The 27,060-nt window shown below is 42.3% G+C and overlaps 1 protein-coding gene across 5 annotated transcripts in view; it reads left to right on the top strand.

The window, feature by feature from the left end:
• The window catches only part of ARMC2 (armadillo repeat containing 2), a 303,914-nt gene that overhangs the window by 253,519 nt on the left and 23,335 nt on the right, over positions 1-27,060 (top strand). For all 5 annotated transcript variants that reach the window (XM_069726243.1, XM_069726248.1, XM_069726244.1 and 2 more), the window contains 4 exons: positions 9,715-9,938; positions 14,383-14,528; positions 15,685-15,784; positions 23,992-24,310. In XM_069726243.1, coding sequence (XP_069582344.1) covers positions 9,715-9,938; positions 14,383-14,528; positions 15,685-15,784; positions 23,992-24,310 — 789 coding nt within the window. The remainder of the gene's footprint in view (positions 1-9,714; positions 9,939-14,382; positions 14,529-15,684; positions 15,785-23,991; positions 24,311-27,060) is intronic.

The following is a 27,060-nucleotide window of genomic DNA, read 5'->3' as shown; positions in this document are numbered from 1 at the left end:
ACACACAAGAAGTAAGAAATGTCTCTATCTCCAGCAGAACTGCTTATCACTGTTGTTCATAGTTTGATAGAACATATATATTTGAGTAACATTTATAAAATTCATATGAAAGGTCAATTATTTAATATTAATACATTTTTTTTAAAGCTGGAGTCAGTCGGTACATTTCTACCGACTCCGACTCTAACCAAAACTAACTCCGATGCCACGACTCCAACTCCACAGCCCTGCTATTGACGTAGCTTTTTGTTTTTGGTTGGGAATTAAGCTTTCATTCTTCTTCTTCTTATCATTCTGAAGCTGATGGTCAGATGGAGAGAATGAACCAGGAATTTTCTCTCATCTAATCAGGAAGATTGGGTGTTTTTTTTTTTTTTTTTCCCTCCTCGCTGAATTTGCATTCAGTAACCGCACCTTCACTGCTACCAATACTTCGCTTTTTTTTGTTGCTGTGGGGGTGAGATTTTTCTGGTTTGCAGTCTGCAGTTACGGAGGAGGAAAGATATTTTTCTCATTTAGTTAAGGTTTGGAGAGAGGTTAAAAGAGGTATTTTGATAACTTTTAGTCAGACCAAGGGAACTGCCAACTGTTGATGTAGGGGGGGTCCTGTCTTTATGATGGGGGATTTTGTCTGCTAATGCTCTAAAAATCTCAATCTTAAATTTCAATACAGAAAATTTGCTCCTTAATTTGTTGTACCGTATGCGGTGATCAAGATCATTAATGCAGTAACAGTTGAGCTGCGACTCCCAGTTGCTTGGAGAATTACCGTATTTTCTGGTGTATAAGACGACTGGGCGTATAAGACGACCCCCAATATCCATATAAAGTATGGAATTTGGGATATACCCGCCGTATAAGACGGGGGTCATCTTTATACTCCCAGTCATCTTATACGGCGTATGGTTCCCAGGGTCTGGAGGAGAGGAGACTCTCTCCTTCAGGCCCTGGGATCCATATTAATGTAAAAAATAAAGAATAAAAATAAAAAATATGGATATACTCACCCCTCCGACGGACTCTGGCTTTCAGCGCTGCAAGCGTCTGCCTCCGTTCCTAAGAATGCAGTGAGTGAAGGACCTTCGATGATGTCGCGGTCAGGTGACCGGTCACCTGACCGTGACGTCATCGCAGGTCCTACACGCAAGCCCAAACTCAAAGCTGGGTTTGCGTTCCAAGGTCATGGGTCTTCCAGCAGGACAGGGACCTCAAACATACATCAAGAAGTACCCAGAAATGGATGGAAACAAAGCGCTGAAGAAATTGACTGCAGTTATTTATACTAAGGTGTGAGTGCAACAAAATATTAAGTTGAGTGTGCCAACAATTTTTTATCCTGCCCTATTTTGGGATTTGGTGTGAATTTATATCCAATTTGCCTTTTTTCAGTTTTTTTGTATTTCAATACACACAAAGGAAATAAACATGTGTATAACAAAACATCTACTTGTAATCATTTTCTGGGAGAAATTCCGTACTTTTTCTGGAACAGTTTCAAGGGTGCCCACCCTTTTAGCCAGTGGCTTGTATATGTTTGAGCACACTTTGTCAACATTACTGTTATTGTCAACAGTTAAAGGGGTTGTCCACTGCTTGGAAAACCCTTTTTTGAACGAATTGTTTGGCCTCGATAAAATAAAAAACCTATACTCTCCTCACGTGCCGGAGCTGTTCCCTCAATGTCGGCGCTCACACTCCCGGGCGCTCTTGTGCGATGTTGTGACACGTAACCCGGTGCCCAATCAGCACTGGCGTCACTGTTCCCACCTATTTATGGATTGAACATGAAGAGGAAGTCCAGGCTGCAGCTGCTCTCTGATTTTCTCTTCATGTTCAATTCGTACCTTTAAAAGCAGTGCATGCAAGACGACCCAGGAATCTCACAGAACTGAAATAATTTTCTAAGGAATAATGGATGAAAATGGATGAAAGACTCTTGGCTACTAGGCACTAACCATGAAGGATGCCCAAACTTTCCATCAGCCCATTTTTCTTTGTTATTTTTAAATTGTAAAAGATGATTTTTTCTTTTTTGTGCCTAAAATACAAAGGAAATGTGTCATCTTTAACTTTAGCCCTTTTAGAGATCATTTCATCTTCAACTTGCTTAACTGTTCACAATAACAGTAATTTTGACCAGGGGTGCCCAAACTTTTAAATGCCACTGTAGATTAGAGAGCTAATAGCTCTATTGTCAGTGTTTCTCTGCAGCATGTGTATTATGACATATATACTCCTCAACAACCTTTGCATGGACAGATCGTCAGATTAGAAGAATTTCACTTGATGATCCGCATAATGTACGGTAGCTGAGCCCCCCTATTTTAGTCATAGTCATTTTACGTACACTAGCAGCTCAGCATTACATTGATTTGGGCAGCTCAGCATTACATTGATTTGGTGGAGGAACTAGTGGTATGGCCATTTCTCTAAAATATTCCAGGAGCCATTTTTCAACTTGAAAACGCCAGACTGCATTATTGCTCACGCTACTGTGAGCAGTCTGTGTTGCGTAAACTTGCTAGCATGGCCTGCAGAGTCTCTGGACTTGTCTCCTATCGATCACATCTGGGACATAATTGGTGGGCTATTGCAAAGGGACCTGTGAGAAGGGGATCTTGATGATTTGCGTGCCCCAGTATTCAGTGTAGCAGAATATTCTTCAGACAACCATTAATAACCTGATTGATTTCAGCCAAGGCATGTAAGTGTGTGTGTTTCACTGCATGGTACTCATACTACGTGCTGAATAAATTGAGATATTTTGGAAATTTTGTTTGCATTTTTTTTTAATTTGTATATCACAAACATGTTTACCAATCGTGTAATATCTATAATTCCATAACTATATTTTTCTTGGTGTTGTAATTTCAATGTTGAGAAGTGTAGCTTCATTGCCCACACACCAATTGTTTATGCAAGAAAACTGTTGTAAAACACTTTGAAAGTAGCACATTTTTTTGCATAACCTGTGGCGTTTTTAGTTTCAGGCTTTTCCATTAAAATGCATACAAAGCGCCAGACTTGGTGAAGTGTTATGACCTGGTGGTTAGGAGCACCCGGCACGACCTGATAGTTAAACTCACACAGGACAAGCTCTGGGATGTGGGAGCTCTGCTGACCGCAGGCCCTAATCCTATCACAACAACTTGAAACAGCCGTGGAGCGTTCCTGACTCTCCCTAGACGCCTCTTCACAGCCTAAGAGCTAGCTAGCCCTAGAGATAGAAAATAAAGCCTACCTTGCCTCAGAGAAATTCCCCAAAGGAAAAGGCAGCCCCCCACATATATTGACTGTGAGTAAAGATGAAAGTCACAAACGCAGAAATGAAACAGGTTTCAGCAAAGGGAGGCCAGACTTACTAAACAGACAGTGGATAGGAAAGGTATCTTTGCGGTCAGCACAAAAAACTACAAAAGACCACGCAGAGTGTGCAAAAAGACCTCCGCACCGACTAACGGTGCGGAGATGCCACTCTGCATCCCAGAACTTCCAGCTAGCAAGACAAAATCATGATAACCAGCTGGACAAGGAAACAATGAACAAATAAACACTATCAGGAACTTAGCTTCTGCTGGAGAAGACAGGTCACCAGAAAGATCCAAGAGCGAACTGAACCAATGCAGGAACATTGACAGCTGGCATGGAGTAACGATCTGAGTGGAGTTAAATAGAGCAGCCAACCAAAGGATAAACCACGTCACCTGTGTAAGGAACCTCAGAAGCAGCAGCTTCACTCACAGCCACCAGAGGGAGTCCATGGACAGAACTCGCCGAAGTACCATTCACGACCACAGGAGGGAGTTCGACAACAGAATTCACAACAGTACCCCCCCCTTGAGGAGGGGTCACCGAACCCTCACCAGAGCCCCCAGGCCGATCAGGATGAGCCAAATGAAAGGCACGAACTAGATCGGCAGCATGAACATCAGAGGCAAAAACCCAGGAATTATCTTCCTGACCATAACCCTTCCACTTGACCAGGTACTGGAGTTTCCGTCTCGAAACACGAGAATCCAAAATTATCTCCACCACATACTCCAACTCCCCCTCGACCAACACCGGGGCAGGAGGATCAACGGAGGGAACCATAGGCGCCACGTATCTCCGCAACAACGACCTATGGAACACATTATGGATGGCAAAAGAAGCTAAAAGGTCCAAACGAAATGACACAGGATTAAGAACTTCAGAAATCTTATATGGCCCAATGAAACGAGGCTTAAACTTAGGAGAGGAAACCTTCACAGGAACATGACGAGATGACAACCAAACCAAATCCCCAACACGAAGTCGGGGACCAACACAGCACCGGCGGTTAGCGAAACGTTGAGCCTTCTCCTGGGACAATGTCCATCTTAGCACAAAAGGACCGCCAAAACCTCGAAACAAACTGGGAACCTCTGTCCGAGACGATGTTCTCTGGAATGCCATGCAAACGAACCACATGCTGGAAAAACAATGGCACCAAATCAGAGGAGGAAGGCAATTTAGACAAGGGTACCAAATGGACCATCTTAGAGAAGCGATCACAAACCACCCAAATGACCGACATCCTTTGAGAAACAGGGAGATCAGAAATAAAATCCATGGAAATATGCGTCCAGGGCCTCTTCGGGACCGGCAAGGGCAAAAGCAACCCACTGGCACGAGAATAGCAGGGCTTGGCCCGAGCACAAGTTCCACAGGACTGCACAAAAGAACGCATATCCCGTGACAAAGAAGGCCACCAAAAGGATCTAGCCACCAAATCTCTGGTACCAAAGATTCCAGGATGACCAGCCAACACCGAACAATGAACCTCAGAGATAACTCTACTAGTCCATCTATCAGGGACAAACAGTCTCTCCGCTGGACAACGGTCAGGTCTATCAGCCTGAAACTTCTGCAGCACGCGCCGCAAATCAGGGGAGATGGCAGACAAAATTACCCCCTCTTTAAGAATACCCGCCGGCTCCGGAACACCCGGAGAGTCAGGCACAAAACTCCTTGACAGGCACATTCTTAGATCCCGGAAGGTATGAAACCACAAAATCAAAACGGGAGAAACAGAGCGACCATCGAGCCTGTCTAGGATTCAACCGTTTGGCAGACTCGAGATAAGTCAAATTCTTGTGATCCGTCAAGACCACCAGGCAATGTTTAGCTCCTTCAAGCCAATGTCGCCACTCCTCGAATGCCCACTTCATGGCCAACAACTCTCGATTGCCAACATCATAATTGCGCTCAGCAAGCGAGAATTTTCTAGAAAAGAAGGCACATGGTTTCATCACCGAGCCATCAGAACTTCTTTGCGACAAAACAGCCCCTGCTCCAATCTCAGAAGCATCAACCTCGACCTGAAACGGGAGCGAAACATCTGGCTGGCACAACACAGGGGCAGAAGAAAAACGACGCTTCAACTCCTGAAAAGCCTCTACAGCCGCAGAGGACCAATTGACCACATCAGCACCTTTCTTGGTCAAATCAGTCAAAGGTTTAGCAATACTAGAAAAATTAGTGATGAAGCGACGGTAAAAATTAGCAAAGCCCAGGAACTTCTGCAGGCTCTTCACAGATGTCAGCTGAGTCCAATCATAAATGGCCTGAACTTTAACAGGGTCCATCTCGATAGTAGAAGGGGAAAAAATGAAACCCAAAAATGAAACCTTCTGAACTCCAAAGAGACACTTTGACCCCTTCACAAACAAGGAATTCGCACGAAGGACCTGGAACACCATTCTGACCTGCTTCACATGAGACTCCCAATCATCCGAAAAGACCAAAATGTCATCCAAATATACAATCATGAATCTATCCAGGTACTCTCGAAAGATGTCATGCATAAAGGACTGAAACACAGATGGAGCATTAGAAAGCCCGAATGGCATAACCAGGTACTCAAAATGGCCCTCGGGCGTATTAAATGCTGTTTTCCATTCATCGCCCTGTTTAATTCGCACAAGATTATACGCCCCTCGAAGATCTATCTTGGTGAACCAACTAGCCCCCTTAATCCGAGCAAACAAATCAGACAGCAGCGGCAAAGGATACTGAAATTTGACTGTGATCTTATTAAGAAGGCGGTAATCAATACACGGTCTCAAAGAGCCATCCTTCTTGGCCACAAAAAAGAACCCTGCTCCTAATGGTGACGACGACGGGCGAATATGACCCTTCTCCAAGGATTCCTTTATATAACTCCGCATAGCGGCGTGCTCTGGCACAGATAAATTAAACAGACGGCCCTTAGGAAACTTACTACCAGGAATCAAATTAATAGCACAATCGCAATCCCTATGAGGAGGTAGGGCACCGGATTTGGGCTCTTCAAACACATCCCGGTAATCTGATAAAAACTCAGGGACTTCAGAAGGAGTGGAAGGCGAAATTGACAACAATGGAACATCACCATGTACCCCCTGACAACCCCAGCCGGACACAGACATAGATTTCCAATCTAACACTGGATTATGGACCTGTAGCCATGGCAACCCCAAAACGACCACATCATGCAGATTATGCAACACCAAAAAGCGAATATCCTCCTGATGTGCAGGAGCCATGCACATGGTCAATTGAGTCCAGTACTGAGGCTTATTCTTGGCCAAAGGCGTAGCATCAATTCCTCTCAATGGAATAGGATACTGCAAGGGCTCCAAGAAAAAACCACAGCGCCTGGCAAACTCCAAGTCCATCAAATTCAGGGCAGCACCTGAATCCACAAATGCCATAACAGAATAGGACGACAGAGAGCAAATCATAGTAACAGACAAAAGAAATTTAGACTGTACCGTACCAATGGTGGCAGACCTAGCGAACCGCTTAGTGCGCTTAGGACAATCAGAGATGGCATGAGTGGATTCACCACAGTAAAAACACAGCCCATTCCGACGTCTGTGTTCTTGCCGTTCAGCTCTGGTCAAAGTCCTATCACACTGCATAGGCTCAGGCCTATGCTCAGAGAATACCGCCAGATGGTGCACAGCTTTGCGCTCACACAAGCGCCGATCGATCTAAATGGCCAAGGACATAGACTCATTCAGACCAGCAGGCGTGGGAAATCCCACCATGACATCCTTAAGGACTTCAGAAAGACCCTTTCTGAAAATTGCCGCCAGGGCACACTCATTCCACTGAGTAAGCACAGACCACTTTCTAAACTTCTGACAGTACACCTCCGCTTCATCCTGACCCTGACACAAAGCCAGCAAGATTTTCTCTGCCTGATCCACTGAATTTGGTTCATCATAAAGCAATCCAAGCGCCAGAGAAAACGCATCAACATCACGCAATGCAGGATCTCCTGGCGCAAGGGAAAATGCCCAGTCTTGAGGGTCACCACGCAACAAAGAAATAATGATTTTTACTTGAACGGGGTCACCAGAGGAGCGGGGTTTCAAAGCTAGAAACAGTTTACAATTATTTTTGAAATTCAGAAACTTAGATCTATCCCCAGAAAATAAATCAGGAATAGGAATTCTAGGCTCTAACATAGGATTCTGAACCACAAAATCTTGAATGTTTTGTACCCTTGCAGTGAGATGATCCACACAAGAGGACAGACCTTGAATGTCCATATCTACACCTGTGTCCTGAACCACCCAAAGGTTTAGGGGAAAAGAAAGACAAAACACAGTGCAAAGAAAAAAAAATGGTCTCAGAACTTCTCTTATCCCTCTATTGAGATGCATTAATACTTTGGGCCAGCTGTACTGTTATGACCTGGTGGTTAGGAGCACCCGGCACGACCTGATAGTTAAACTCACACAGGACAAGCTCTGGGATGTGGGAGCTCTGCTGACCGCAGGCTCTAATCCTATCACAACAACTTGAAATAGCCGTGGAGCGTTCCTGACTCTCCCTAGACGCCTCTTCACAGCCTAAGAGCTAGCTAGCCCTAGAGATAGAAAATAAAGCCTACCTTGCCTCAGAGAAATTCCCCAAAGGAAAAGGCAGCCCCCCACATATATTGACTGTGAGTAAAGATGAAAGTCACAAATGCAGAAATGAAACAGGTTTCAGCAAAGGGAGGCCAGACTTACTAAACAGACAGAGGATAGGAAAGGTATCTTTGCGGTCAGCACAAAAAACTACAAAAGACCACGCAGAGTGTGCAAAAAGACCTCCGCACCGACTAACGGTGCGGAGATGCCACTCTGCATCCCAGAGCTTCCAGCTAGCAAGACAAAATCATGATAACCAGCTGGACAAGGAAACAATCTTCTATATATATAATTGTCTAAGGGTTTTTCCGTCTGTCTGTCCTGGAAATCCCGGCTCTCTGATTGGTCGAGGCCGCCAGTCAGCAACGGGCACAGCAACGATGATGTCATAAAGGACGTAGACATCTCACGTTTCTGATTCAGCGACGGGCACAGTATCGACGTAGATGTCATAATGGTCGCCATGGCGACGATGATGTCATAAAGGTTGCCTCGACCAATCAGCGACGGGCACAGTCTGCCGTGAATTCTGGAATCATCATTGTCCATATACTACGGGGACATGCATATTCTAGAATACCCGATGCGTTAGAATCGGGCCACAATCTAGTGAACAAATAAACACTATCAGGAACTTAGCTTCTGCTGGAGAAGACAGGTCACCAGAAAGATCCAAGAGCGAACTGAACCAATGCAGGAACATTGACAGCTGGCATGGAGTAACGATCTGAGTGGAGTTAAATAGAGCAGCCAACCAAAGGATAAACCACGTCACCTGTGTAAGGAACCTCAGAAGCAGCAGCTTCACTCACAGCCACCAGAGGGAGTCCATGGACAGAACTCGCCGAAGTACCATTCACGACCACAGGAGGGAGTTCGACAACAGAATTCACAACAGTGAAGTTGGGCCATTGCATACAATTTCTGCAGCACACACATATAAAACATTGCTGCATGTGTAGTACACTCCCACTTAGCTCTGCTGTTTATACACACAAAGCTCTGATTTGCACACACATGCTACATTCAGACACATGCTACATGCACACATGCAGCTCTGCTACATCTAGATACGCACACGCACTGTGTATATACTAGCATATTTTGAACTTTCTTGCAGGCATGTGACATGATCTAAAGGTACTTTCGTTAGCTGGGACCTGTACCATAAATGCATCTTTAGGGACATTCTGGTACTGGTTGTTTTCTCTCATTCTTTCCACCGATAAGACTAATTAGTGTCAGGCAGTTAGAGAGAGGACTGCAACGCTGCATAGTTCTCTCTGTGATCAGGGAAGATGCTGTGTTGGCAGTAATAATTAATAATCTTTATTTTTATATAGCGCTAACATTTTCCGCAGCGCTTTACAGTTTGCATACATTTTCATCGCTGTCCCCGATGGGGATCACAATCTAAATTACCTATCAGTATGTCTTTGGAATGGGGGAGGAGACCGGAGAACCCGAAGGAAACCCACAAAAACATGGAGAGAACATACAAACTCCGTTGTACAAACTGGATTTGAACCCAGGACTCCAGTGCTGCAAGGCTGCAGTGCTAACCACTGAGCCACTGTAGCATTCCACTCAATTATCGAAAGCTGTTTCCAGAATATAAAATGCATACTTTTCTAGTAAGATTATTGTTTGCTAAAAAGTACATATTCTGTTCCAAGAAATATGGTATGTACTGTAAATAAATGTTTTCATAGAAGTATTTGTATCTATATCTCGCTTTATAATTACTACATTGTTTGCTTTGATACTAAATTGCTCATGTTTCTTGCAGGTGTACTCTTGGAGGTCCTACAGTATGAAAATGCACATGCCAACAGTGAGGCTTTCTTGTATTGTTTAGGGACAATCAAGTTCCTGTCTGGGAATAAAGTGCTGCTCAATGAATTACTCAAAAAACAGGCAGTGGAAATACTAATAGAGTTAATGAAGCAGATCATCCAACTCAACACCACCTCACAAAGTACTTCTTCTGACATGAGCCATCTGATCGTTCAGGTCTGTTTCTCATAACATTATTTACCTTGATTGCTAATCTTGACAATATCATTCTATTTATTTATTTATTTTACTCACTTATATAGCGCCATTAATTCCAGAGCTCTTTACAGACATTATTGGTACTGTCCCCAATGGGGCTCTCAATCTAAATTCCCTATCAGAATGTCTTAGGAATGTGGGAGAAAACCGGAGAACCCAGAGGAAACCCACACAAACATGATGAGTATTTTTCTAATTTCTGAAAAAGGGTTGTGGACTATCATCATGTATTGCTGTATGCCAAAGTTAAATGATGGGGCTTTAATCAAATACTACTTGGAACACTCTCTTTGGCCTAGTTTTTGACACACCTTTCTTTCTTTGGTGTTTTTTTTTTTCATTTTCTGAGACATCTCTTCAAACTGTATGTCTTTTGTTATCTATTTTCATTGTGGTTTGCACCACAAACAAATACATTATGATATTGTTATGGCTGAAAGCGCCAAAAAAATTGTTCCAGAAAATGAAGCGCATCTCCCAGAAAATTATTGCAATTACACATGTTTTTTTATATACCATATATACTCGAGTATAAGCCGACCCGAGTATAACCCGACCCCCCTAATTTTGCCACAAAAAACTGGGAAAACTTATTGACTCGAGTATAAGCCTAGGGTGGAAAATGCAGCAGCTACCTGTGAATTTCAAAAATAAAAATAGATGCTCCATACCGTGCATTATTGCCCCATAAGATGCTCCATATAAAGCTGTGCCACATATAATGCTGCATACCGTTCATTATTGCCCCATAGATGCTCTGTATAAAGCTGTGCCACATATAATGCTCCATATTGTTCATTATTGCCCAATAGATGCTCCATATAAAGCTGTGCCATATATAATGCTCCATACTGTTCATTATTGCCCCATAGATGTGCCATATAAAACTGTGCCATATAGTTCTCTGCACCGTTCATTATTGCCCCATAGATGTGCCATATAAAGCTGTGCCATATAGTGCTCTGCACCGTTCATTATTGCCCCATAGATGTGCCATAGAAAGCTCTGCCATATAGTGCTCTGCACCGTTCATTATGGTCCCATAGATGTGCCATAGAAAGCTCTGCCATATAGTGCTCTGCACCAGTCATTATTGCCCCATAGCTGTGCCATATAGTGCTCTGCGCCGTTCATTATTGCCCCATAGCTGTGCCATATAGTGCTCTGCGCCGTTCATTATTGCCCCATAGCTGCCTTAAAGTGCTCTGCGCCGTTCATTATTGCCCCATAGCTGCCATATAGTGCTCTGCACCGTTCATTCCTGCCCCATAGCTGTGCCATATAGTACTCTGCACCGTTCATTATTGCTCCATAGATGTGCCATATAGTGCTCTGCACCGTTCATTCCTGCCCCATAGCTGTGCCATATAGTACTCTGCACCGTTCATTATTGCCCCATAGATGTGCCATATAGTGCTCTGCACCATTCATTCCTGCCCCATAGCTGCCATATAGTGCTCTGCACCACTCATTATTGCCCCATAGCTGCCATATAGTGCTCTGCACCGTTCATTATTGCCCCATAGATGTGCCATATAGTGCTCTGCACCCTTCATTCCTGCCCCATAGCTGCCATATAGTGCTCTGCGCCGTTCATTATTGCCCCATAGCTGCCATATAGTGCTCTGCACCGCTCATTATTGCCCCTTAGCTGTGCCATATAGTGCTCTGCACCGTTCATTATTGCCCCATAGATGTGCCATATAGTGCACTGCACCTTTCATTCCTGTCCCATAGCTGCCTTAGTGTTCTGCGCCGTTCATTATTGCCCCATAGCTGCCATATAGTGCTCTGCGCCTTTCATTATTGCCCCATAGATGTGCCATATAGTGCTCTGCACCGTTCATTATTGTCCCATAGCTGTGCCATATAGTGCTCTGCACCCTTCATTATTGCTCCATAGCTGTGCCATATAGTGCTCTGCACCGTTCATTATTGCCCCATAGCTCTGCCATATAGTGCTCTGCACCGTTCATTATTGCCCCATAGCTGTGCCATATAGTGCTCTGCACCGTTCATTCCTGCCCCATAGCTCTGCAATATAGTGCTCTGCACCGTTCATTATTGCCCCATAGCTGCCATATAGTGCTCTGCGCCGTTCATTCCTGCCCCATAGCTGCCATATAGTGCTGTGCGCCGTTCATTCCTGCCCCATAGCTGCCATATAGTGCTCTGCGCCGTTCATTCCTGCCCCATAGCTGCCATATAGTGCTCTGCGCCGTTCATTCCTGCCCCATTGCTGTGCCATAGAAAGCTGTGCCATACTCACCTCGCTGCTTGCAGCTCCTCAGCGTCCCGGCGTCTCTCTGCACTGACAGATCAGGCAGAGGGCGCCGCGCACACTATGTGCATCATCGCGCCCTCTGACCTGCACAGTCAGTGCAAGAGGACGCGAAGACAGAGCGGCGCCCGGCGTGTGGAACACGGACAGGTGAATATTACATACTTACCTGCTCCCGGCGTCCTGCTCCCTCTGCCTGTCACACGGTCTTCGGTGCCGCAGCCTCTTCCTCTATCAGCGGTCACCGGTAACGCTAATTAGAGAGATGAATATGCGGCTCCACCCCTATGGGAGGTGGAGCCGCTTATTCATTTCTCTAATGAGCTGTCCCACGTGACCGCTGAACAGGGGAGGAGCTGCAGCAACGAAGACTGTGTGACAGTCAGGGGGAGCATCAGGATCGCCGGGACTAGGTAAGTATGCCTCAGCGCCCTCTCCCCCTCACCCGCCGACCCTGCCGCCCACCGTGACTCGAGTATAAGCCGAGAGGGGCACTTTCAGCCCAAAATTTTGGGCTGAAAATCTCGGCTTATACTTGAGTATATACGGTACTTGTTTATTTCCTTTGTGTTTATTGGAACAACACAAAAAAACAGAGGAAAAAAAGGCAAATTGAGCATAAGTTCACACGAAACCCCCCAAATGGGCAGTACAAAATTGTGGGCACCCTCAACTTAATATTTGGTTGCACTCTCTTTGGAATAAATAACTGCAATTAATCGCTTCCTATAACCATCAACAAGCTTTTCACACCTCTCAACTGGAATATTGGACCACTCTCCTTTTGCAAACTGCTCCAGGTCTCTCATATTTGAAGGTGTCTACTCCCAACAAAAATGTTTAGATCTCTCCACAGGTGTTCAATGTGATTTAGATCCAGACTCAATGCTGACCACTCAGTGCTCCAGCACTTTGTTTCCATCCATTTCTGGGTGCTTCTTGAAGTATGTTTGGGGTGATTGTCCTGCTGGAAGACCCATGACCTAGGACGCAAATCAATTTTTTTTTACACTGGGCACTACATTGCGACCCAAAATTTTCAGATTCCTTGCTTTGCACACAGTCAAAGCACCCAGTGCCAGAGGCAGCAAAGAAAACCCAAAACATCTGTGAACCTCCACCATGTTTGACTGTAGGTACTGTGTTCTTTTCTTTGTAGGCCTCATTCCAATTTCGTTGGACAGTAGAATGAAGTGCTTTACCAAAAAGCTCTTCCTTGGTCTCATCTATTCTCAAAATGCTTTCCCAGAATGATTTTGGCTTGCTAGCATACATTTTGGTAAACTTCAGTCTAGCTTTTTTATGTCAGCAGTGGGGTCCTACTGGGTCTTCTGCCATACCGTTTCATTTCATTCAAATGTCGACGGTTAGCTTGCGCTGACACTGATGCACCTGAGTCTGCACGACAGCTTGAATTTCTTTGGAACTTGGTTAATCGGGTTGCTTATCCATCATCCTGTGTTGCAACCTTTCATCAATTTAGTTCTGCCGTCCATGTCCAGGGAGATTGAGTTCAGTGCCATGGGTTGTAAACTTTTTAGTTATGTTGCACCGTTGATAAAGGAACATCAAGATCTCTGGAGATGGACTTGAGATTGCTATTTTTCAACAATTTTGGTTCCCAAGTCCTCAGATAGTTTGCTGTTCTTTCTGTTCTCCATGCTTTGTGTGGCACACAATGCAAAGATTGAGTCAACTTTTCCCCTTTGTCTGATTTAACGTGTAATTTTCATATTGTCCACACCTGTTACTTGTCACAGGTTAGTTTCCATGAGCATCATGTTTCAAACAAAGTTGTTTACCCACAATTTTGGAAAGGTGTCAACAGTTTTGTCTAGCCCATTTTGGGGGTTTTGTGTGAAATTTTGTCCAATTTGCCTTTTTTTTCCTCTTTTTTTGTGGTGTATAAGAATTTGTGTATAACAAAACGTGTGTAATTGCAATAAATATCTGACCGAAATGCTTCATTTTCTGGAACAATTTCAGGGGTGCCAATATTTTCGTCCATGGCTATATTTGCCAATGTACCAACCAAACAAATACATTATGATATTTGCACAAATTGTATTTAAAGTCAGTGTTACTGTCCTAAAAGGCATATTTTGTTTTACCTTCACTTAGCTAACCGCAACACTAAGGAATCTTGCAGATCTCTCCCAGTCGCGACCAAAGTTTCTTGCAACTAATGCGTTAGCAGAGTTATGCGTTTTATTGGAGGCTTATAGCAATGATAAAGATATATGCACCAATGTTTCACGAATACTAAGGTATGTACCGATATAGTTCCCAGGATTATAATATACACAGACAATGCCTGTTAGCGCCAATTATGGCATTTTGCAGAGGTAGATGAACCAAGGATCTCTTGTCTTTAGTTTGACCAATTCAAGACTGGGCCATTTAACCTCATTCCTGACCAGACACATTTTGTTTTTTTTGTTTTTTTTCGTACATGCAGTTTAAGGAGCTGTAAATCTCATTCAGATATTCAAGTCATTTTTGTGTTTGTTTTTTTTTTATAATGATATATGGAGCTTCATTTTTATGTCACTGTCTTATTCTCTTTTTTGTTCTTTTTTTGTTTTGTTTCTTTGCTAATATCTGGCGAAATCAGTGAGAAAAGGGAAATGACTGTTTTTTTCCACTTTTAACATTTTTTTCTCGTGACCACAAAGAACCACTAAAATAAATTTTAAAAATTTGTTTGTAGCAGCGATTTAGATTTACATTGGCAGTTTTATTTATTTTTTAACTGCTATTTTCTTTATTTTTTTTTCAGTCAGTCATTTTATTTTTTCATTTATTTTACACATTGTACCTCCCCATAAGGTCATAAAAGACCTTTTGGGGGGGGGCATTTCTCCTATAACTCAGCAACTCCTGCTCTGTCCCAATACACCACGATCACATGACTGCTGTATACGGAGGACGAAAGGCCAACATCAATTTAGAGAACGGAAAGGCACAGATAGTAATAAACCATTTTTGCCTGTTTTATGGGGACTCAAGCTGTGTGTGACTGCCAGATCCGTACTCTCACACCTACACGATCGCATGCTGCTCTATATGCAGTGACATTTCAGGATGTCATAGCAGAGTAGGATCCGGACCGCCCAAATGTTTAAAATTTTATGGTAATCCGTTAAAAAATGCTTTAATATTTACTCCAGCGTTTGATAGAAAACATAATTTAAAGATCTGGCCAGGGACCATAAGAAGAGAGAAGATTAGTCTGACACCGCCCTAGCCAGCTTCTCCCAGCACAGATCTCTCCCTATGTGCACCCATAGCAGAGTCCATCAACGAGAGCGGCACGGGGAGAAGGTGGCCAGATCTTTAAAGTATGTTTTCTATGAAACACTGGCACAAACAAAAAAAAACAAACCACTAATGTTTTTGTTTTTTTGCTGTTTTTTTTTCAAGCAAACTTTCTCTCTACCACGATTGCTGCATGGCTTTGGCAGATTGCTCCAACTGTTACTCCATATTCCTGTCCATTCTAAACAGACATCCAAGTAAACAGGTTTGTTAGTTTTCATTATCAATATACAGGGTATAGTGGGTAAACATTGAGAAGGGGAGCCCAGCAGGCAATTCAGAATGTTACTGTAACACTTAGTGCAGTCAACGGGTGCCCCTCAATGACCACTGATGCCAGTGATAGGCTGCAGTGGTCACAAGACTGATCCACTGTATGTCATCACTTCCAGTACTGATCAGTCCTGGAGGAGAAAGCAGCAGATCTCTCTGATAAGATATATTACAAAGTTGCTTGTTTTCATGTGTACTAATGATTTGTGGGATAAAAATGTAAATGACTGTTACGCTTTAAACTTTCAGGAGCATAGCTCTATGTATACGGCACCAGATGGAGCCATATTAAATACAGACCCTTCAGAATACATCAGAAAATCTGTTTACTGCTGCAAAGTCTTCATTGGGTTAGTTTTAATTCCCGCTAGGATTCCACACCCAGCCACTGAGCGTCCCAGCAACAACAGCATTAAGGAAAGCATGGAAAAAAGTGTGTCTGCCAATATTTAATACAAGCAAGATGGAATATTCCTCTGGGAAAGACCATTTTTCTTTAGTGCAGGAGACAGCACAAACAATTCCTAGAAATCTGAGTATTGCTGGCAGTGTGAGTGCTATTCAGGCAGTGTAACGTGCTTTATTCCCATTCCAGTCAAGGTCATATTGGCCAATTGTCTATACATGCACTTCTTCCAAGCAAGGTTTTGGTTCGTACTTAATTGCAAATAGCAAGGTTCCTTCTATGGGGAGACGCCTGTAACTAGTGGAATAGATATTTGTCATTTCAGTCTTTTGTATTTCACTGCTGTAGAAATACATGGACTGCTGTTGACATTTAGTCAGTTTTTGCATGTTCATGTGTAAGAATTTGGACATACTTCTCACGTTTTTCTTGGAAGAAATAAGTTTACTGCTATGTGGTGTAATGTGAAATGTAATATATAATATTATGTGATATGATATAATGTGAAATGTGATGTGCGTTAGTAATATGTGTAGTTTGACCATAGGGATAGTCCGAGTTAATGCTGGGGACTAGCCCAGAGTGAGAGGGGAAGAGATAGAGGGGAAGTGAAAATTTCCTGTTCGAGAGTGAGATAGGGCCTGGAGTACTTAGTGAGTAGACTGAAAGGTTTAACGTGCTGCACTCTGGGGTGACCCTAAGTGAGAGGAGACCGAAGAAAAGGGATATCAAGATCCGTACCATAATTGACTAAGAGACAGAGTGACCTTTTGGAAATGGGTCCTAAGGAAAGGATGCCTAGCCACAAGACCCCAAGCTTAGAATGCTTGAAGGTAATGGGCCCAAAGAGGACAAAGTATGTGGGACAAGCAAAGTGTCCTGGGCGGGAGTTCCAAAGTGTCAGAATTACCAGTCATACTGGCACCCTGAAGTAGTTGTGAAGTAGTGAGACAGTGGCCATACAGGACACTAGGCTACAACGGAAGGAAACTGTGGAACATGCTTCGAGTTGTAAAGGAAACATTCATAAGACTGTGTACCCACTATCCCTTGTATATAACCCTTCTCTAGTTGCCGTTCATTAAAGAGTTTATTTTTGAATGGTGGTGTCCCTCACTGAACTGTGAAACATCTGGTCCTGGCAAACCAGCAACATTGATTACATGCAGCCTGCACTGGTGTAAGGCCCTCACAGCACAAATCCGCACACCCATCCAGGGCCACCACTTTCATATAACATGTCGGGACCCCACAGACAAGTGCCTCATTCACGTCTATCGCCCTGCATAGACATGGACCTCAGTTATCCTAATTTTTGTTTTTAACGTGCGTGTGTGTTGCATTGGTCATTCAGGTCAGGAAGAAGCAGCAAACATGGCATTCCTGAATAATGAGCAATGTATGCTCTTTCACGTGCAGTTGCTTTTTTATTCTTTACAAAAGATAACATTTTATTTGTTTTGTAACCTTTCCCTATAGACTGACTTGAACCTTTTGCTCTATAAATCCTATACTAGTAATATGGCTGCATGCTGTTGTTTTGATAAAATCACTGTTTTATAAGCAGGAGATTATCACTAGACGACTGGTAAACCTGCTGCCATATAGTCCTCCATGTTCATGAGCACTGTGTGGCAGCTTTCTGCCTATGCACAGTGTGCACAGAAAGCCACCAGGGTTATACAGAGCTCAGCATTCAGAGAACAGCTAGATCTGCAGCAGATTAAAAAGTGATTTTTATCTAAGCAAGCGGCCCAATAAATGAAGGGGGGTGCCGAGTGTTGGACCCTGGCCGATCAAACATTGAGGACCTATCCCCAAGATAGGTAATCAATGAAAAATCATTGGTCAATCTCTCTCAAAAACCACACATACTAGTCATGTTCTGTGCTGTTTCCTAGGTTTCTGCCTCCAGGACTATGGAAAGGGATTATAGAGTGCTGGAGGCAGAAACCGAAGAGACATCGCAGACTGTGGCTAAAGAAAATGATCTAGAAAACGTTTATTGTACTGTCATTGTTTTGTGTAGCTGCAGTCACACATTAATTTTTAGAGCGTGTTTTTATATTCTTTTATTTAATGGGTTAGAGAAAGACGCTAGACTTGTTTTGAAACTTTAATTTTCAGTGTGAAAATGTACTGGGCGTGTTGGAACTTGTGGTTGAAGAGCATGTGTTATTCATTTCTGGCATGGGAGGCCAAGAATATACACACTTTTTTTTTGTTGTTAAAACTTAAAAGGATTGAGGACCACTGTAGCTCCAACAGTGCAGGTCTGTATCTGACACACAGAGGGGGTTCCAGTCAGATTTTTTTTTTTGTCATGAGCCCGTATACGGGTTAGGTTTGCATTTTTAAGACAGGTTTACCTCTGCATGTTATCAGGGCTGTTTCCCATTAGAAAAAAAACAAAGCTGTTGAAAGCTGTGAGGAATAAAAGCACAAATAACATCATTATACTACTCAGTCACTAAACTTTTGGAACAGAACACTAAAAATAAATTAATCTAGGGTCAGATTATGCTGTGAAATCTATAATTTTGGTATACATGTGCTTTCAGTAGTATAGATGTCTATTTTGTGTTACATTTAACAATTTTCCTTTGTAGTACTGCTTAAAGTAGTACTCCCATGAAAGTTCTTATCCTCTTAATATCATCATATTATATAGCACTGTGTACTTACAATTGCTCATTTTATCCTTCGACCCAGTACATTTTTCTCTTTTCTCTGCTGTATGTGGAAACAGGAAGTTATGTTTACATAAATCATTCCCTTCTTCAACTCCTGACCCAGCTGCTTTTTTCCCCCCCTTGCTGGGGACCTTTGCAGTGACTTATGACTTGTACAGAGAAAATTGATCTCCTGTTTCTACATAGAGCTTAGAATAATTCGGCTAGTCAGTTATTAAGCAAGTAATGGCATAGACATAATGGAAAAGAGAAGAATTAAGTGGGGAGAAAGTCAAAATCGAGCAATTGTAAGTATACAGTATGATGACTGCAATATATTAAGAGGATACAAATTTAGATGGCAGTGCTTCTTTGAAAGCCCTAAAACTACATATCCGTTCTCATATTTTGTATCTCTTTAAATTAATCTTACCTATGGCTCACATTGATTATAACATGACTATCTATTTTGGCACCCACATAGTTAAGTCTGTAAGGGACATACAGTTGTGCTCAAAAGTTTACACACCCAAGCAGAATTTTCCCCTTCTTGGCCTTTTTTCGGAGAATATGAATGATAACACCAAAACTCTTTCTCCACTCATGGTTAGTGGAAGCCATTTATTGTCAAAACTACTGTGTTTTCTCTTTTTAAATCATAACAACAACCCAAAACATCCATGAACAGGGCAGTGGAAAGTTTTATTGCAAGGAACAGAGGGGTTGTATTGAGGCACACATCTGGAGTTCGTGGAGGAGAATTTTGGACGACATGATATTGACTTGATATTCACTTGAATGCACTTGGGATTGATTTATGGGCTTTGAGCATTAAAGAAGTGGATCTGGCATTTCTTTTGATGAGGTGACTCGCATTATGAGGAGTCAGATAATGCTCACTGTGGCGGTGGTGAAGGCGTTCTTTGAGTTGGTGGCAAAATTGCGTTGGGGAGGGTTGTACATTGGGTAGATGTCAGCCTCCCCTTTATGTTTGGATTTTAGTTAATTTCCTGGTGGGACTCTTCAGGGTGGGGTCCCTGGGAGTCGGTGTTATGAAAAAGGTTTTCTGGCAACAAAGGTGCCCCCGAGCCTGTGGTTCAGGCTGGGGGTAATGCTGGATGGTTCATTATTATGTATTGGTTTCCGGCAGGTTTTGGAGCTCCAAGAATCTCCTTACTGACATGTTATTTATTGTAATGTTTGTATACTAAAAGGCCCATTGTGCCAATTAATGCAAAGAAAAAAGTGGTACTAGTGTTTAGTTGGTTGGGATCTGTGGAAGTGGGGTGATGGTGAGAAATGGTTGGGTGGTAGCAGGGGGACAGTCGGAGGGAGGCCTCTATAATACTGCAGTCAGGAACAGGAAGTATGTCTCCAGAATAAACCCAAGTAGCTAGTGTTAAAATTCCAAATAAATGTATTTATTTTTTATTTTTTCAATTCAGATTATGAAATTACATGAAAAATTATAAAAGAAAAAAAACATTTAAAATAAAAACCTGGTAAACATTAAGCAATTTTCTAATGACACATTCCTTTTAAGTTGGCTATACACATCAAAAGGCTATTGGTCGAACATTCGTTCGGCTGACAATTACAGGTGCATCTCACAAAATTAGAATATCATAAGATAATTTATTTCAGTTCTTCAATACAAAAAGTGAAACTCGTATATTCGAGTCCTTACAAACAGAGTGGTTTATTTCAAGTGTTGATGATGATTATTTCTGTTGATGATGATTATGGCTTACAGCCAATGAAGCCCAAAAGTCATTATCTTAGTAAATTAGAATACTTTATAAATTAGCTTGAAAAATTAATTTTAAAATCCGAAATGTTGGCCTACTGAAATGCATATTCATTAAATGCACTCAATACTTGGTTGGGCCTCCTTTGGCATCAATTACTGCATCAGTGTGGTGTGGCATGGAGGCTATCAGCTGTTGGCGTTGCTGAGGTGTTATGGAAACCCAGGTTGCTTTGATAGCAGAATTCAGCTTGTCTGCATTGTTGGGTCTGGTGTCTCTCATCTTCTTTACAATTCCCCATATATTCTCGATGCGATTAAGGTCAGGCGAGTTTGCTGGCCTATCAAGCACAGTGATACTGTTGTTTTTAAACCAAGTATTGATACTTTTGGCAGTGTGGACAGGTGCCAAGTCCTGCTAAAGAATGAAATTTTCAACTACAAAAAGCTTGTCTGCAGAGGGAAGCATGAAGTGCTGCTTTACGTCTAGTGTGAAGTATCCACAATCAATGATGGTTTCGGGAGCCATGTCATCTGCTGGTGTACGTCCACAGTGTTTTATCAAGACCAAAGTCAGCACAGCTGCACTTCATGCTTCCCTGCCGACAAGCTTATTGGCGATGGGAATTTCATTCTCCAACAGGAATTGACATCTGTCCACACTGCCAAACGTGCCAATTCCTGGTTTAAAAGCAACAGTATCACTGTTCTTGATTGGCGAGCAAACTCATCTGATCTTAACCCCATAGGGAATCTATGGGGTATTTTCAAGAAGAAGATGAGACACCAGACCCAACAATGCAGAGGAGCTGAAGGCTGAGCTGAAGGCTGTCATCAAAGCAACCTGGGCTTCCATAACACCTCAGCAGTGCCACAGACTGATCGACTCTATGCCATGCCGCATTAATGCAGTAATTGATGCCATAGGAGCCACCACCAAGTATTGAGTGCATTTACTGAACATACATTTCAGTAGGCCAACATTTCGGATTTTAAAAATCATTTTTTCAAGCTGGTGTTATACTGTAAAGTATTCTAATTTACTGAGATAATGATTTTTGGGTTTTCATTGGCGTAAGCCATCATCATCAACATTAATGGAAATAAACACTTGAAATACATCACTCTGTTTGTAATGACTCTATCTAATACAGTTGTGCTCAGAAGTTTGCATACATTTTTTCAGAGAATATGAATGATCACACCAAAACGTTTTCTCCATTCCTGGTTAGTGGTTGGGTGAAGCCATTTATTGCCAAATTACTGTGTTTTCTCTATTTAAATCATAGTAACAACCCAAAACATCCAAATGACCCTGATTAAAAGTTCACATACCCTGGTAATTTTGGCCTGATAACATGCACAGAAGTTGATACAAATGGGTTTCAATGGCTACTAAAGGTAATATCCTCACCTGTGACCTGCTTGCTTGTAATCAGTGTGCGCATAAAAGCTGAGTGAGTTTCTGGGATCCAGACAGACTCTTCACCCAACTACTAGCCATGAGTGGAGAAAAAGTTTTGGTGTTATCATTCATATTCTCTGAAAAAAGGCCAACAAAGCAAAAATTCTACCTGGGTATGTAAACTTTTGAGCACAACTGTATATGACTTTCACTTTTTGTATTGAAGAACTGAAATAAATTAACTTTTTGATATTCTAATTTTTTTGAGATGCACCTGTGTCTCTTCAAACTACCCAAAACAGAGTAATTCTTGGCTTGGTCGAGCATTCCTGTTTTCTGCAAGACTGTCAGTGGCTTATCTCCACAATGAACAAAAGGATCAGTGACTAAATTGCAACTACCCGTTCTTTATGTGCACAGACATGGACTATAGGTGACAGTTGGAAGTGCCTCTTTCTCATTAGATGGTTGGCCAATCCCACTGATTCAGCCCACTTTTACCTAATATGTATATGGGTACCTTTTAGAGACAGTCCATACAACGCTCTAATCCAGGCTAAAATTATTTGTTTGTAGAGAAATGCATGAGCGCAATAGGGTCTTATCCACGTTAGAGGGTTGATATTTGTAAGTAGAAGCTCTTACCTTTTGTGGTTGTGTGAGACACAACACTTAGAGCTTGAAAACCAGATGCAGCAGCTTCCATGCACAACAAAATTAAATAACAGGATAAGAAGTGTTTCTGCGCTCTCCAGATTAAGGGTACCGTCACACTATAACATTTCGATCGCTACGACGGTACGATTCGTGACGTTCCAGCGATATCGTTACGATATCGCTGTGTCTGACACGCAGCAGCGATCAGGGATCCTGCTGAGAATCGTACGTCGTAGCAGATCGTTTAGAACTTTCTTTCATCGCTGGATCTCCCGCTGTCATCGCTAGATCGGTGTGTGTGACACCGATCTAGCGATGCGATCCAGCGATGCGTTCGCTTGTAACCAGGGTAATCGTAATCGTAGGTAAATCGTAGTGTGGTCGCTGGGGAGCAGTCACACAGACAGCTCTCCAGCGACCAACGATGCCGAGGTCCCTGGGTAACCAGGGTAAACATCGGGTAACTAAGCGCAGGACCGCGCTTAGTTACCCGATGTTTACCCTGGTTACAAGCGTTAAACTAAAAAAAAAAAAAAACAGCACATACTTACATTCTGGTGTCCGTCAGGTCCCTTGCCGTCTGCTTCCCGCACTGTGACTGCCGGCCGTAAAGTGCAAAGCGGCTGTGCTTTCACTTTCACTTTACGGCCGGCAGTCACTGAGTGCGGGAAGCAGACGGCAAGGGACCTGACGGACACCAGAATGTAAGTATGTGCTGTTTTTTTTTTTTAGTTTAACGCTTGTAACCAGGGTAAACATCGGGTAACTAAGCGCGGTCCTGCGCTTAGTTACCCGATGTTTACCCTGGTTACCCAGGGACCTCGGCATCGTTGGTCGCTGGAGAGCTGTCTGTGTGACAGCTCCCCAGCGACCACACTACGATTTTCCTACGATCACGGCCAGGTCATATCGCTGGTCGTGATCGTAGGTAAATCGTATAGTGTGACGGTACCCTTAGTCACACATATAGATAAGTTGAACTGTAGGTAAGTTTATTATTAACATGTTTCAGAGTCCTTTTTCAGGACAACCAGACATAAACGAAAACAGGAATACATGGTTTAAATGGTTTGAATACAAAAAGAATTCAAAACAGGGCGCCAAGTGCGGAGGGAAGGGTATTTAGGCTATTTAGCTGTATATGTGGTTTTATTTTCATTCTGAAATATGCAAATAGCCTCTTCAGATCCCATTTACCTCTTGGATCGCATTCAAAAACAGTCACTCATTTATAATTGTACATTCTCCTTAGGACCTTCTGGTGCGCATAGTTTTCACACTCGGGAATCTAACCGCTAAGAGTGATACGGCTCGTAAACATTTTTATGAAGTGGAAGGAAGCATTAAAACGCTCTTACGTTTACTGCACACTTACTGTGACCTTGATAAAAAGACACAAAGTGCTATGTCTTTTGCAAATGAAAAACCCAAGGGCCAAAAACAGCCAACAGAAGTAGAAGATATCTTAATTAAAATAGTAAGTCTTCTCGCTAACCTATCTGTCCATCCAAAAGTTGGCGAAGACTTGGCAGCTGACCAACATTGTGTGTTACGTTTAATGCACATCTTAGGTAAGTGCTGTTTCTTATTTTAGTCACATAAATAAGTATAAATGTGACAGATTTCTTGTATTTTTGCTCTTGATTTCACATTTGATCACCTAAAATAGATGTCTGGTGAGGGCTTTTAGAGAAATGTGGCCATAACGTTAGACTAAAATGGCTGAAAATTGGACAATTTGAACTATAACAAATATTACATCAAGTGTAGTTTAAAAAACAAGTGCCAAAACTATGAAATGCTGTCATCGTCATGAAAAAGTCAAATAAAGGTGACCATAAGCATTGACTAGAAGTTGGTTGATGATTCAACAACCATTGAATGAACAATCATCTGGTGAACTCATTTTGTCAATGCAGCCGTATGCATTTCAATACATATTCGACTTTGCATTCCTTCAAGCTGACCACACATACTCAGTGACACAATATGAAAACACCTCTGGTGACAATCTAATTTCCTGGATAAAACAAAAGGATTGGTCATTATAACTAACAAGCTTGATCTTCTCATGTTGGGAAAGGTTAGTAGCAGGTATCTCTGGTAATTTATATGGCCACTGAAAGGGTTATTCTTAAGATAGTAAGGTATCCTCCATCCATAACTAAAGTTGCACTTACTGAAAGATTATTGTTAGCATAATCATGATTGATCGTTTCATGATAATAGTTCATTGTAAACAGGCTGACGAGCAAAACTCCTGTTCATCTGGTGAAATGAATATTTTGTGCAGCACAAAAGATCATCGTTCTTGGCTGTGCATCATCTTTGTGTAAACAGGACTCGTAGCGTTGATGACAATGACAGGCTATGCACACTGAATGATCTATGATAGATACAGTTGAAACCTGAAGTCTACATACACTATATAAAATGCATGTTTTTCTCAATATCTGACATGAAATCAGAATAAACCTTTCTTGTTTTAGGTCAATTAGGATTCCCATAATCCTTATTTATTATTTCTAAACACTCTTTTTCGGTGATTACTTTGTATCTCCGTTCATACTGCACCCACACACACAACTGATACACCATTTGAAAGGTAAACTTTCCCCTTCAGCAAGAAAATAGCAAAACAAACCACACGTAAAAGATGTGATCACAAAATACAGTTTTAACATTAATTTTCATAAACCTGCAGTAAGGAAAAATGTCCTGCAGGTGGCACCACACTACCCCAAAGCACACTACCACAAAGCTGTTTACAGACATCACAAACAAATCCAAACAGATTGCACACTTCACTGCAGGTGAGTCACATATGAAAACACATCTGGAAGCATGCACTGCTTATTCTATTGGAAACATGTACTGCCTGTTGTACATTTCAAGCTGCATTTCGCGCGCAGACCTATCATTGTTTGGGTTTGGAATTACTTTGCAGGATGACTAGGAAGAGGCGTATTAAAAGCAGGCCTCGAGGCAGGCCAACATGAACGAGACGTCCCAGACCTCTTCAGACATCATTTCAGCGAAGCTGCAACCTCATGAACAAAGGCAACAAAGACTTGAAAACCATAGACATGCTCAACAGAAGCACAGGCAACAGGTAGTGAATCATCATAGAACACTACTGCAAGAGCACTGTATTGATTTAGTTCCACCTGATTACTTCCTGCGAGACAACAAGACGTCTGTGCAAGGAGGTGCCAACATTCACTTCCAAAGACATACTGTGTGCTCACTTATTACTCCCACAGTATTGGGAGTATGGATAAATTATGTCCACATTGTTCAGCAAAGCTCTATTTAGGTGACGTCGGTCGTGACCAATCTGCTTCCATCTGTTGCCACAAGGGAAAGGTTCAATTACATGCCAATACTGTTTGTAAAGAACTTCAGATACTTATTGAAAATAATGATCACGTAGATCAAAACTATTTGCAAAATATGAAGCAATTTAATAGTGCTTTGACTTTTGCATCAGTTCAAGTGAACTCTGTCAATATTCCTGGCAGGGGGCCATATTGTTTTAGGCTATGTGCACACGTTGCAGATTTCCTGCGGATCCGCAGCGTTTTTTTTCCACTCAGAAATGCTGCAGATCTGCAAGTGATTTACAGTACAGTGTAAATCAATAGAAAAAAATGGTGTGCTAATGGTATGGAAAAATCCGCATGGAAAACGCAGCGGATTAAAAGAAGGACCAGGTCATTTATTTGTGCGGATCTGCAGCGTTTCTGCACCCATTCCATAATAGAAATCCGCAGGGTAAAAACGCAAGAAATCCGCACAGAATCTGCAGAAAACCCGCAACAAAAATGCACAAAATCCGCATTAAAAAACGCAGATTTTGACCTGCGTTTTCTGCCAAGAGATGCAGAATCCGCACAGAAAATTCCACAGGGAAATCCGCAACGTGTGCACATACCCCTAAAATACATGGCCAGGTTTATCACATGGTGGGAAGTTTACAACCAGCTGAAGGGGTTAACCCAACTTACGCAGGCCTTTTCATTCTTGATTTTGAGGCTTTGTTGTAGCATCGTATTGACAATCCAGCCAATAGAAAATGTCGACAAGATTTAATACATAAATTGCAAACAATGCTAACAAACCATAACCCTTATGCACAAATGTTCAAGTATATCAAAGATGGCTCACACGATGCTTCTCAGTTGCAATTACAATTTACTACTACTAATGCATTCCATCCAGGCAGATCTAATGAACCTACAGTAAGTGAAGTGGCAGCTGTGTTTCTTAGTCATGACGGTGCACCACCAGGCAAATTTGATTTTTCTTTCTACTCAAAATC

Source organism: Ranitomeya imitator, chromosome 5 (genome assembly GCF_032444005.1).
Source record: "Ranitomeya imitator isolate aRanImi1 chromosome 5, aRanImi1.pri, whole genome shotgun sequence".
In the NCBI taxonomy this organism is placed as follows: Eukaryota; Metazoa; Chordata; class Amphibia; order Anura; family Dendrobatidae; genus Ranitomeya; species Ranitomeya imitator.
The sequence above is the reverse complement of the archived record's forward strand: the minus strand, read 5'-3'. Positions and strand labels throughout refer to the sequence as shown.